General features: G+C 44.5%; 1 protein-coding gene across 5 annotated transcripts; it reads left to right on the plus strand.

Moving 5' to 3' along the window:
* The first annotated feature begins 520 nt into the window (after positions 1 to 520).
* On the plus strand, positions 521 to 13,060 carry DDIAS (DNA damage-induced apoptosis suppressor). 5 transcript variants are annotated; one of them, XM_010576549.1, is made up of 7 exons: positions 521 to 691; positions 969 to 1,118; positions 3,144 to 3,272; positions 4,260 to 4,421; positions 5,592 to 5,709; positions 10,319 to 10,720; positions 12,702 to 12,806. In XM_010576549.1, exons 3-7 carry the CDS (start codon positions 3,160 to 3,162, stop codon positions 12,723 to 12,725), a joined length of 819 nt encoding a protein of 272 aa, XP_010574851.1. In that variant the 5' UTR covers positions 521 to 691; positions 969 to 1,118; positions 3,144 to 3,159; the 3' UTR covers positions 12,726 to 12,806. The 5 variants fall into 5 exon arrangements, with proteins under 5 accessions (XP_010574851.1, XP_010574848.1, XP_010574847.1 ...); XM_010576546.1 differs by having other exon boundaries at positions 521 to 700; positions 10,319 to 13,060; XM_010576545.1 differs by having other exon boundaries at positions 10,319 to 13,060.
* The last annotated feature ends 520 nt before the right edge of the window (positions 13,061 to 13,580 follow it).

Below are 13,580 nucleotides of genomic sequence, written 5' to 3' on the forward strand. Positions count from 1 at the left end.
GGCCCGCCGCTTTATAGCGGCCCCGCGGGATGCCCCGGGACGGGACGGCCCCCCGCGGGGAGCGGCGGGCGGCGGGACCCAGCGGAGCAAGGCGGCGCCGCGCGTGCGCCTCTGGGCTAAGGCGGTGCTAGGCGACTCACCCACCCCACCCCTCTCGAAGTGGGAGGGGTTATCACACGTGGAGGGGGTGGGCACTAAGTAGCGGGGCTTTCCGACTGGCTGCGGAGGCCAGGATCGCTCGCGCGCGCTTTCGCGGTTGGCTGCGGCGGCTTGGATGGGCGTCCTGTGAGGAGGCGGCGAGTGGCTGCGTGAAAGCACGTGATCCGCCCTGCGGGTCGCCGGCTGCCGCGTGACAACGAGGCTGACGCCCTCGCTTTGTTATTGGGCAAGTGGGGCGTCCCTGCCGCCGGGCTGCGTCGCGATTGGGTGAGCGCAGCCTCGTCCCCGCCCCCAGCAACGGCCCGCGGCAACCGCCACTTCGGTCTTCCGGGTTCTCCTCAGAGCTGGGGCGGCTCCGGCCGCGGCCGCGGTTCCCCGGGGCCAGCGCGGAGGCGATGGGGGCGCGGCCGGGGTAACCGCCTTTCTGCGGGCCCGAGGGCACCGAGGGCAGCCCTTGCCCTTCGCCGTGTCCCTTCAGCGCGGTCCCTGGGGCCGGGAGACGGCGTATAACGGTGCTGAAATCGGCAGGTCGGTAAGAACGGTAATGCTTCAGGAACTGAAGCGCTTCCTTGGGGGTTGAGCCAAGCTTCAAGCGCCCAGGCCGAGCGACGGGGAGGGGGGGTGAAGCCAGGCCGCTCCGCCCGGCCTTCGGCGGCGAGCTCGGCCTGGCTGCTGGCTGTCGGCCTCCGGGGGCGTCTCGGGGCCGGAGTGGGCGAGGAGGCTGCTGGTTAAGGGGTAGAAACTGCAGCGTGAGACCTGTTACAACTCTTCTTGTGCGTTTCGATTTTTTTTTTTTTTTTTTTTGTTAGGGAGAGTTTAAGGCAATGAGCCCGCTGGAGGGCAGCAGGCACTGATGGAAAACTCGGTGAGACTTCAGGGCTGTTGAAAGGCAGCGCTCTTTGGAGGCTGGCGGTGGGGAGCGCCCGGAGTGCTGTGTGATTCCCGGGCTGGGACCAGAGGTTTGGTTTGGTCTGCTTATTAAAAAAAAAAAAAGTAAAGCAGATCTGTTTGTACAGTCCTTTTTTAACTTATGTGCTATATTTCTGCCAAAGGGAAATAGAGGTGTAGAACTTGAGTCTGTTTGCTCTAAAAGGAACTCTTACCAGAACCGGTGTGAATACGTACATGCTATGCTTTATCTCCCATCTCCTAGTGGAATACTTGAAGTATTTGCTGTGTTTTCCGGGGTGTAGGGGGGGGGTTATTTCATTAAAAACTGCAGACAACAGTATACGTTCTTTATATAGTTCTAAGTTGAAAACCAGTTGGAATGCGAAGCACGTGCTGGTTTCTCCAAGCCCACCTTCTTGGACAACGACAAAATCAGACTTAATTTTATTATTTCTTTTCTATATATTGATATGTTTTCCATGTACTTTCTACTGGTATCTTGTACTGTAACTAAAATAAAATAGTTCTGTTTTGGCAAGAATTGAAGGCATGCACCATTTAATATATTAGGTCAAATGGGTCTCTTGTTAATACATGTTCAGAAGACAGATTTTTTTCATTTTTGTTGGCCCCCCCAGTAAAGCTTTTACCTTTTCCTGCCTCTGTGTTCCTCATGTTTTCCTCACCTTTCTGCCATGGGCAATATTGGGATAGCTGATTGTTTGGGGGTTTTTTTTCTCTTCTTCTCTGAACTACTCAGAGTAATTAGTTTAGCCACTCACATTTTTCTAGTACTCATGTTACAGAGATTGTTTTTACCAGAATGTTGAGAACGGTGCCCCTGAGGGCAAAGGGATAGCCTGTAAATTGACCTTTTTTTTGTGGCAAAATACTAACAAAACATCATTGTTGATTATTGAATGGTTTTAGCATGTAAAAGCTGTACTTGAGTCTCCTTTATCTCCTTGGCCTTCTGCCTCCCTGAGGGAGTTCTGGGATGAAGATGTGAATTCAATTCCTATTCTGAGTTTATTCGGCAGCTTAGGTTGAGAAGAGTTGTATATTTAGCTATTACTGTGATAAAAGTGCTTGTGCAAAGAAGGATTTTTAAGGTGTCCTTTAATTCAGCTGTAGAGAAGATTTTGGTCATTTAAGTTGGAACTGAATGATTTAAGGTGCTTTAGAGTATTTTTGTCTATATGTTTCTAGCATCTGCTGAGAAAAAAGTTAACTTTCTAAAATAGGGGACATTTCCTAAAAACAGATATTTTTGAAAGTATAGTGATAGTAAAGGCAAGATAATTCTGCAGGAAAGTAATACTGAATAAAAATAAATTAATTCCTCTTTATTTAGATATTCAGTTCATTTATTTGTTATATCCATATGGCCTCTTTCTTGAAATCAATGGTAAATACTGTAGAGCTGTTCCTTTGGCTCAAAGGGCATGAATATAGTTGCTATTGTAGCCCTTCTGTGATTTTTTGGGCATCCTCTCCTTTCAAAGTCATTGGTATTGAAGGCGTTTGCAGAATTACAAGTGTAGAATCATTTCATTTTTTAACCCCATGTTGTGACTTCATTCTAAATTAAGGAAAAAAAACAGAAACCAATTTGCTGCAGTGCTGTGCTCAAGGATAGTTCTAATAAAGATTCCCTAAATATGAGTGGGAATTTGCATGATTTATCTGCAGTAGTATGCAAATATCATGAACACATAGAATCACAGAATCATTTAGGTTGGAAAAGAACCTTAAGGTCATCGAGTCCGACTGTAAACCTAACACTGCCAAGTCCACCACTAAACCTTGTCCCTAAGCTCCACGTCTACAGTCTTTTAAATGCCTCCAGGGATGGTGACTCAACCACTTCCCTGGGCAGCCTGTTGCTTCTTATTACATATCTTCATTATTTTTAAAGGGTTAATTAAGGGTAATAATAGATGTTGCCTCAGTTGGACTACCATTTTCAAACAGAGATCATGGTTTCCTGAGGGCTGCCTTTCAAAATGTTCAAAAAACCTAGCTAAAAGCAGTTAATGTTAACATCTCAAGAAATGAGAACTCTTTGGACTGTTTTGACTTACTTGTTTCAGGTGATGCGGTGAGCACATGAATAGTGTGAGAGGACTCTTGGCTGCCTCTGTAATTTCCGTCCAGAACTCCTGCTTCTTCTATCCTGCCTGTCAAAAATGCTTTTCTAGGCTGATACTGGATTCTAGGAGGTATGTCCTGTTTGGGGGATCGTTAATTGTAACGGTCAGAGGCCTTGGGAATCTCCGTTAGCTGAACACAAGTTGAAACAAATTGGTGAAAATCCAGCCATTGTAGAAATAAGTGCTAATTTCAGATATTTATGTTACTTAACACTATTTAGATCTCTTTGTATTCCAGTAGGGGCTTGCAGGTTGTTACGGATCAAGAGTTCTATTGCATTCAGTGCCATGCAGTATCGAAGAACAGTTTAGGAGAATAAATTATGTGTGTTAATAGCTTCCAAGTGCATCCCCTGCAGTCTAGTTCTTCAGTGCTGTTCCTAGGTTGGAAAGCATTGGTTGAAAGCCCTGCAAATCAAGGCCTGATTTTTTTTAATTTCTTCTCATTTTATGTGTGCAATGCATCAGGTAGTCCTGTATGACTCTTCCACTTACTGTGTGTCCAGAAAGGTATGGGATTTCCTTTTTAATCCCACTGCTATGTGAAATCTGTGACACACAGAAGAACAGTACATCAGTGAATGTCAGCACATTGCTGACTTTACAAAGCAAGAATATCTGTTGTTTACTTCTGTTGAAGTAAACGATAACAGTGCTGTTTCCTGATGATTTTTTAAATCTGGGTATTATATTAAAGCTGCAGGAAGAAAAATCCAAAACCAGAACAAAACGCAAAAAATGGGCATGCAAGTAATTAAAAATTACTCCCCAGCGGGTAAAAGCCCACTGTCTTTCTCCAACTTCACAACAGGCTAGCATTTAATAAATCAGTAAAAGAAGCCAGAGGGATTCTGTCATGATACAGACACCTTGCTGAGTGTGTGGTGAGATTAATGCCTCAAGGAGTAAAGAATAAGAAAGAATCTTATAGTTTGTAATGGAATATTTGATACATTATAGTAGTAATACTTAGGGCTGCAGATAAGTTCTTACCTCAGCAGTGATTAACAGAAGTTCATGTGTTCAATCTTTTTTATCCTTTTATTGTCTTGTCAGGTTTAACTGTGTAAAATGTGGCTGCACAGGTGAAGCTAAAGATGCAAGCTACAGATATAGATTGTCCCTAAAGATTGCTGACACTAATGATTTGTTTGACATTACCGTGTTTGGAAGTTGCTTAGATCCATTCTTTGGTGTCACCGCAGAAAATCTGCAGAGGTAAGGAATGGATTGTTTCTAAATATATAGCTGCTGCTTTTTCTTCAGCTTAAAAAAATTGAGATGAGCTTGGATGGTGGGGAGACGAGTGGGAAGAAGCTTCTAAAGTGCTCCCTTCCAGCATTTCCTTGGTACCCATCACCTTGAGAAAAGTTTGGTGTCTTCCTGAAATCTTGAAATTTTGAGATGGATTACTTCTATGTAGTAGAAGAGATCCTCCACTCATCTACTGAAGGCAGCTACAGCTACCTGCTAAGTGAGCTTCACAGTTTGGTTGGTTGGGCTTCTTCCTTGCGTCCTTCCTCCTTTATCTGAGATGCTTGAATTTCCTTTGTCTAATGTTACGTTACTAAGTAAGTTGGCTTTTCCAGAGATTTAGACATAATTTTTCCTCAAGATTTTAGAAGAAGAATCTTAAGGTAAAGATAGAGCCCTTGGGTTTTGTTTTCTTTAACAGTTTGGATTTAAAAAAAAAAAAGTGTGCATCTTATGACTTTTCTTCAATGTGACGAGATTTCCTTTAGAAAGGAGGGATTTCTAAGAAAGCCTGTTAGTCCTCAGAGCCTGACCACCCACATTATAAGCTTCAGACTTTCTGACATGGGAGACTGCCAGGATGGGCTATTCAGATACATTCACTGCTTCTTTCTCTATTCTGTTATTTTCCAATGCCTTGTGTTATCACTGGGTCAAAGATGAACACTTTTAAAATCCTATATTAGCATCATTAATAACATACTCATGGCAGGCATTCTACACTAGACTGCTGTACTGGTGTCAGCTGTGAAAAAACAGAGTTATTTGCATGTCTTAATATGGATATTGCTGTTGCTGTAAAGATGCGGGCAGAAAGGATGTGTAAGCAATAGCAGCATATTGAGAGCATTATGCAGTGTTGATACAAAAATCACAGCCACACAGAGAAAACCTGAAAGTCGTGTGTATATTAAACCTATTCAGAGCAGTTGTTTTGTTTCCTTCTCTTTCACTAAGAAATTAAGTAAACTAAACAATCAAATTTATAGGTTTGTGGTTTCCTGTTTTCATTCTGTGTTTAGTTTAAGCTACCACAGTATCTTCTCTTTAATATGTGTCCTACCTATACTACAGCTAAAATGCTATATAAGCCTTCCTCTGTTAGTCCAATACTTCTGTATGTTTTTACTCAAGGTGTATTCAAGACCTCAATCAGCTGTCAGGAGAAACAAACACAGAAGCACCTCCAGGAGTGTTAGTTCAAGCAGTGGAAACCTGTTTCATTGGAAAAAGATTTATATTTGGAGTGAAGGTAACTTTTAATCCACATTACTCTCTTACAATGAGTTTTTTCATTAGCTTGTAGCCAGTCAGAGGCATAGACTGAGTTACCAAAGCATCATGTACAACATCTTTTGGGAATTTGAGAAAATTTAGGGCTAGGACATGGGAAGGATTCTGCTCCTCTTCCCCCGACTCCTGTGTTATTTTAAATGAATCACATCCAAAAGCCATCTTGAATGGCAGTAGTCAGCTTGACAGCCTGTCAGGGCTGCTTCTCAGAGAGCCTGAGCAGTGCCAGCTCCTGTGCATATCAGTAACAGCTTGGAGTCTGTGAAAAACCATGTACAGTTCAAGCAAGAATCAGACTGTCTTTTCAAGCACTGTCCTACCTTTCCCATGCTGCATAGTCTCCTGGTGTCTGACATGTAAGGAGAAACTCATCCCCTTGCAACATTTTGATACTTCTGGATTTAAGAGCATGTTTAAAAATGTTGATAAAAGTACAGCTGTTCAACATATGCATCTGTGGCTCTTTTATGTGTTTAACAGACTTTGAAATATTAGTTCTTAGTAATATTTCCATAGAAACAGTCTTCTAAGGTCTCTTCAAGTGGTGCTTGTGTGAGTCATGTTATGAAGTCTGTGAACTAAATCCTACCTGGCAGGAGGTTTTCCTCTCCCACAGGTACCATGAGGTTTGTATCTGAGCTGGGAATTTCCTAATGCACAGCATCTTAAGTCATGGAAGTTCGAGGACTTCATGGATTAACTTTATTTAACTGGAACCATTCACCAAATGCACGCAGCATGGGAAACAAACAGGAGGGGCTGGAAGCTATTGTGCAGCAGGAAAACTATGACATAGTTGCCATCACGGAAACATGATGGGGTGACTTGCAGAACTGGAGCGCTGCAAGGGATGGCTGTAAACTCTTCAGAAGGATAGGCAAGGAATGAGAGGCGGTGGGGTACCTCTGTATGTTAGGGAGTGTTTTGATTGTCTAGAGCTTAATGATGGTGATAGGGTTGAGTGTTTATGGGTAAGAATCAGGGGGAAAGCCAACAAGGCAGATATCATGGTGGGAGTCTGTTATACACCACCCAACTAGGATGAAGAGGCAGATGAAATATTCTATGAGCAGCTGGGAGAAGTCTCACAATCGCTAGCCCTTGTTCTTGTGGGGGGCTTCAACTTACCAGATGTCTGCTGGAAATACAATACAGCAGAGAGGAAACAGTCCAGGAGGTTCGTGGAGTGTGTGGAAGCTAACTTCCTGACACAGCTGGTGAGTGAGCCAACTAGGAAAGGTGTCTGGCTGGACCTGTTTTTTGCGAACAGAGGACTTGTGGGTGATGTGATGGTTGGTGGCTGTCTTGGGCATAGCGATCACAAAATAAGAGTTTTCAATTCTTTGAGAAGTAAGGAGGGGCTCAGCAGAACTGCTAGCTTGGACTTCTGGAGGGCAGACTTTGGCCTGTTCAGGAGCCTGGTTGACAGAGTCCTTGGGAGGCAGTCCTGAAGGGCAAAAGAGTCCAGGAAGGCTGAACATCCTTCAAGAAGGAAATCCTAAAGGCGCAGGAGCAGGCCGTCCCCATGTGCCAAAAGACAAGCTGGCGGGGAAGAAGCCTGGCCTGGCTAACAGGGAGCTTTGGCTGGAACTAAGGAAAAAAAGGAGAGTTCATGAATTTCGGAAGAAGGGGTAGGCAACTCGGGAGGACTACAAGGATGTTGTGAGGTTATGCAGGGAGAAAATTAGAAGGGCCAAAGCCCAGCTAGAACTTAATCTGATTACTGCCATAAAAGACAATAAAAAATGTTCCTATAAATACATTAGCAAGAAAAGAAGGGCTAAGGAGAATCTCCATCCTTTATTGGATGCAGGGGGAAACATAGTGACAAAGGATGAGGAAAAGGCTGAGGTACTTAGTGCCTTCTTTGCCTTAGTCTTTAATAGTAAGGCCAGTTGTTCTCAGAATACACAGCTCCCTGAGCTTGAAGACAGGGATGAGGAGCAGGATGAAGTCCCCATAATCCAAAGGGAAATGGTTAGCAACCTGCTACACCACTTAGACACAGACAAGTCTATAGGGCCAGATGGGATCTACCCAAGGGTACTCGGGGAGCTGGTGGAAGTGCTCCCCAAACCACTTTCGAACAATTATCAGCGGTCCTGGCTAACCAGGGAGGTGCCAGTTGACTGGGAATTAGCAGATGTGATGCCCATCTACAAGAAGGGCCTGGGCAACTACAGGCCTGTCAGTCTGACCTCGGTGCCGGGGAAGGTTATGGAGGAGATCATCTTGAGTGCCATCACACAGCATGTACAGGACAACCAGGCGATCAGGCCCAGTCAGCATGGATTTCTGAAAGGCAGGTCCTGCTTGACCAACCTGATCTCCTTCTGTGACAAGGTGACCCACTTGGTGGATGAGGGAAAGGCTGTGGATGTCATCTACCTAGACTTTAGTAAAGCCTTTGACACTGTTTCCCACAGCATTCTCCTGGAGAAACTGGTTGCTTGTGACTTGGACAGGTGTACTCTTTGCTGGGTAAAAAACTGGCTGGATGGCCGGGCCCAAAGAGTGGTGGTGAATGGAGTTAAATCCAGTTGGTGTCCAGTCAGAAGTGGTGTTCCCCAGGGCTCAGTATTAGGGCCAGTTCTGTTTAATATCTTTATCAATGATCCGGACGAGGGGATCGAGTGCACCCTCAGTAAGTTTGCAGATGACACCAAGTTGGGCAGGAGTGTTGATCTGCTCAGGGGTAGGAAGGCTCCACAGAGGGATCTGGACAGGCTGGATCGATGGGCCGAGGGCAATTGTACGAGGTTCAACAAGGCTCAGTGCTGGGTCCTGCACTTGGGTCTCAACAACCCCATGCAACACTACAGGCTTGGGGAAGAGTGGCTGGAAAGCTGCCCGGTGGAAAAGGACCTGGGGGTGTTGGTCAACAGCCAGCTGAATATGAGCCAGCAGTGTGCCCAGGTGGCCAAGAAGGCCAGTAGCATCCTGGCTTGTATCAGAAATCGTGTGGCCAGCAGGACTGGGGAAGTGATCGTCCCCCTGTACTTGGCACTGGTGAGGCCGCACCTCGAGTATTGTGTTCAGTTTTGGGCCCCTCACTACAAGAAAGACGTTGAGGTGCTGGAGCATGTCCAGAGAAGGGCAACGAAGCTGGTGAAGGGTCTGGAGCACAAGTCTTACGAGGAGCGGCTGAGGGAAGTGGGGTTGTTCAGCCTGGAGAAAAGGAGGCTGAGGGGAGACCTTATCGCTCTCTACAACTACCTGAAAGGAGGTTGTAGTGAGGTGGGTGCTGGTCTCTTCTGTCAGGTGGCTGGAGACAGGACAAGAGGAAATGGCCTCAAGTTGCGGCAGAGGAGGTTTAGATTGGATAGTAGGAAAAATTTCTTCCCCGAAAGGGTTGTCAAGCATTAGAACCGGCTGCCCAGGGAAGTGGTTGAGTCGCCATCCCTGGAGGTATTGAAAAGATGTGTAGGTGTGGTGCTTAGGGACATGGTTTAGTGGTGGACTTGGCAGTGCTAGGTTAACAGTTGGAAGTGATGATCTTAAAGGTCTTTTCCAACCTAAGTGATTCTATGGTTCTATGACCAGGTCTCTATGTCTGGTGCCTTTACAAATATAAGTAATTCTACATATCAACAGCGTTGTTGCTGCTCATGCACACACAAGGACTGAAGACACATTTGAAGACCATTTGTTCAGCCTTTGGCTGTAAACAGTTCCATATAGTTGTGTTCAGCTATGCATACAGTTGCACTCTGCCAGATAAAACTCAGAATCAACATACTTTTTTAAGACTTACCTAGAAGGATATTGTCCTTGGCTAACAGCCTTCAGCCTCAACCTTTGCATAGACTCAGGAGCTAGGAGGGTTGTTGAATTTGAGACAGCTATATTTGCTTTTTGGCCTCTCTGGCATTGCCAGACCTTGAGGGGGAGGAGGAAAAGGGTTTTTCCACTTCTCAAAACATTGGCTAATTCCCTCTGCTTTTAATGTCATTTTTTACCTGAAATTTCTGTGTAGAGAGAAGCAGGTTTGAAACACTACTCTCCAAATAAATCTGAGAAGATAAAGGTTGTAGCTTATTTCCCTTTCACAGAGGTAGTGCATAGAAAATATCATGCTGGCTTTGATAGCTGAGCTGCCAAGTCAGGTATCTGGTACCAGAGGGCTTTGCTTCAAGTACTGCCCAGTGCCTCCTAGATAAAAGAAAAGTGTTGGCCTTAGGCAGTCAGCCATTTGCACAGAACTGCACTGGAGGAAGCCCGGAAGCACCCCGTGCCCTAAAGGGAGGAAGAAATTTTCTGTGAAGTCCTTTCTTAGAATTCTTGGTTGTTTTTCCAGCTCCAAAACTCTGCGTAATTGCAACAAGCAAAGAACCTCTCACTGTGATGCCCTTTATAGCCCTTGCCAGTGCTTATTTCCCAGGGCATACTGCTTTGTGTGACAGACTGTTTTGTATTCTCTTCCCTGCAGATCCTGACAAAAAGTAAGACCTAAATTTAAGCCTGACTTAAAAGACATGCATTAATTTATATTTTTTTTCTATCACAAAATAAAGCATTGTACTAAGTTTTTAATTTGTTTGGTTTTTTTGTTTTTTTTTTCCCCCCAGGGTTGTGCAAGTGAAGATGGAGGGCGTTCTGCTGTCAGCAGCATCTTGCAAAACTGTTCCAGAATTAATAGAAGTACAAAAAAGCTTACAGCTTCCCAGATCTTCCTGCCAAATGCTGCTGTTACTGGCTTTACTGTTATCAGCTACTTTGATCAGCTCCTGCAGTTGGCAAAATTCAGGAGCTGTAATAACAGCTCATACTTACCTGATGCATCTTCAGCTCCAATAGATGAACCTGTCAGTGAGCTCAGCAGTTTGTCTAGCCTGAGCAGAAACTCCTGTTTTGTTCAGTCTAGTGGCAGAGAAACTTTTTTAGGGTCCTGGCAGCAGTCCTTCAGCCTGACTTCATCTGTTGCTTGGGTAACAGCAGAAGACTTTCCCACTCTGGAAGTGGGAAAGCTGGTGAGTGAACAGCATGAACAAGAGGGGAGGCCTGTCTCTGCAGAATGGTGCAGTGTAAGCCTCAACAATCAAACTTTTGGGGATTCACAGTTTTGTAGCTCTTCTGTGAAGGAAGGAAATAAGGAGGAGGATAATGAATTGAGTTCACACACTCGTCAGACTGGCAGTATCTCTGCAACTGATAAATTAGAGAGAGTATCCTCTTCAAAGACAGAGTGTTTACATGGAAACAGTTCCAAGTTGTTACGACATCCCTTGGAATTTGAGGTAAAAAGCATCTACCCAAAGACTAATAGTAGAAATTATTCTTACCCAGAAAAATCCCACAACTCCTTTTTTTATGAGAGAGATGCCTCAGCATCTAATCACATAAATGTAGCTGGAGCGTCTCAGACGGACTCTATGCTTTGGGATGAGCTCCCATTCTCAGAAAGCCTAAATGAATTTTTAGCCAGAATAGAAGGTGGCAAGAGTGTTGTAACATCACCCAGCCTTGATGCAGGCAAACAGACCCTTCTTGAAAGTAGCAACTTGGGTGTAAATCTTAATAAATCGTATCCCAGGCAAACCCTACTAGCTGCTGATTTGCCTGAAGCGAGCATCTTGGGGAGGTTCTTGCCACCAGCAGAGAATGGTAGTTGGGAGAATATACTGTTTGCTTGTCTTCAGTCGAATGCAAATCCTCCGAGTGATGAGGTGTCACAATGTGAGTCTTCCTCTAGTGTTTTATCTTCAACTGACAAGGAATGTGGAGCATCTTGCTTTATACCTAACCCTTGTCTACCTATTCTGTCACAGTCCTTGCCAGTTACATCAGAGCCTTCTGTTTCCGAGAGCAGATATGTGCAGCCCAAAGAAGCAAATATGAACATTTCAAAGTCATCTTGGTCTTTTATTAGTCTGCAGTGTACTGCTGAACATGGAGAAACCTCCTGCTTAAAAAGGAGCAAGGCAGCTACCTGTGTGTGTTCTGCACATGATAGCTGTTTAGCAGGTTGCAAAAATAAAGAAAATTCTTCTTCTACACCAAGCCAAAGAACAGATCTTACATTCACAGGGGCATGGGACTCTGATCCAACAACTCCCAGCAATACAAGAAGGCTGTATAAAAGAGAATTAAAACCATTGACAGAACTGTCAGAAAATACCTTCAAAAGTGTTAACAGGAGAGAGATGCTGTGGAACAGTATCTTCCCTGAAGGCAGCTACAATGCTTCTGCTGATCTCTTTGATACAAGTGCAAGAGAGGTAGCAAAACCTGTAGAATTCCTAAATAAATCATGTAATTCTTTAATACAGGAAGATACTTTGACAGAAAGGGTCACAGCTTCTGAATTGGTGCTTTATCCTGGAGATGATGTTCTCTGTAACAGTTCAAAACTGAGCTCATCCCTACACAGGTCCCCTCCTGCTTTTAGTAAGCACAGTACACCAGTAACTTACTCCTTTTGTCCTTCAGAATGCAATTCAGTTAGCGCTCAAGACTTTGTTCCTTATTTACAGTCGACTCCTCTGACAAAACCTTTCCAGAAACTGTGGCCTGTTGGGGAAAGCTCTTCTGTCACTATCTTCACCCCCCAAAATCCCACTAAAATCCATTCCAAATGCAAGCGATCTAGGTCTTCCTTTCAAAACACTCTGTTGCAGCAGCTTACTGGCAGGTTAGTGAAACGTGAAAGGCTGAGTAATGGGGAAGAGAAAGGAAGTCATAGCTCTGTTTCACAGCAGTTCCTTAACAGCCAACCGCCTGCCAACTTTGAGGATTGGATCCCTCCATCTGCGAACAAAAGGTTGAAATCAACTGGATCTTTAGACTTAAAAACAGTTAGCTGGGCTGCTGACCTGCAATCGACCTGTGGGCACGCTGGCAGGAACCCTATTTCTGAAAGCAAAGAGACCAGTGAAAATGATGTGTGCTTCCAAAATGAGAGATTAAACCCTGGGGATACAGCCAGGATTCTAACAACTCCTGTATTTGCAGGTGTCACCAAGGCCTTGTTTTTAAACGATACAGTCCTGGAAACTTGTTCTCCTTCAGAAGGCAAGAGTCTCCTCTCAAGTGCAAATTATTCAGGGGATATGTTAGAAGGGGCAGCTGGCTGGTCTCCTGAGTTGTTCTTCCAAGCACGGACCCCTTTTTCCAATAAGCCAAAATACTAAAAACCAGATGTTCCTACTCTGTATTCTTTTTAATTATCTTTAAGACTTTTGGGAAGGAGCCAGTAGAAGAAAATAGCTATTTAACAATTACATTGTTTATACACCTATTGGCATATGTCTTCCTAAGATGAGTTACGTTTATTTGCAGATCTTTGTACCACAGAGACGGGGGAAAACAGGATTTGCAGTTACTATATTTTATTGTAAATTAAGTCTAGAATGTGCAATAAAAACTTTTGTAAATGTGTGATTATTTAATAGATCTCACTTTATCAAGTACATGTAGGTGAAGTGTTTTAGCATACAGTGGTGTCTTTTCACCATAAGAGCAGCCCTGGAGTCCATGTCCACTCCATATTCTTAGCTGATGACTCTCTGTGGAAAAAGGCCAGGTTTTATCAAAGAATTTCAAATACCATGTGGGAGCCTTCTATTTGAGCCTGCTTGGGATCTTATGAGAGAGTTGAGTTGGGTGGAGGGGGCCATCCTGAAAGGCTGGTAGCAGCTCCCAGTTTTCCTGCAGGCTTTTTCAAGTTAAAGGACTGCTAGTGGCAGATTCCTGGCAATGTCTTTCCTCTTCCGTGCTTTGGGCTTTTCCATATCCCCCACCCAGAACAGCTGCATTTAAGATCATTGAATAGAGAAATCTTGGAGCTGCTGCTGCAAGTTTGTAGGTCAGGTCCTGCAGAAGGATGTGGGA

Source organism: Haliaeetus leucocephalus, unplaced genomic scaffold (genome assembly GCF_000737465.1).
Source record: "Haliaeetus leucocephalus isolate CR32 unplaced genomic scaffold, Haliaeetus_leucocephalus-4.0 Scaffold536, whole genome shotgun sequence".
NCBI lineage: Eukaryota > Metazoa > Chordata > Aves > Accipitriformes > Accipitridae > Haliaeetus > Haliaeetus leucocephalus.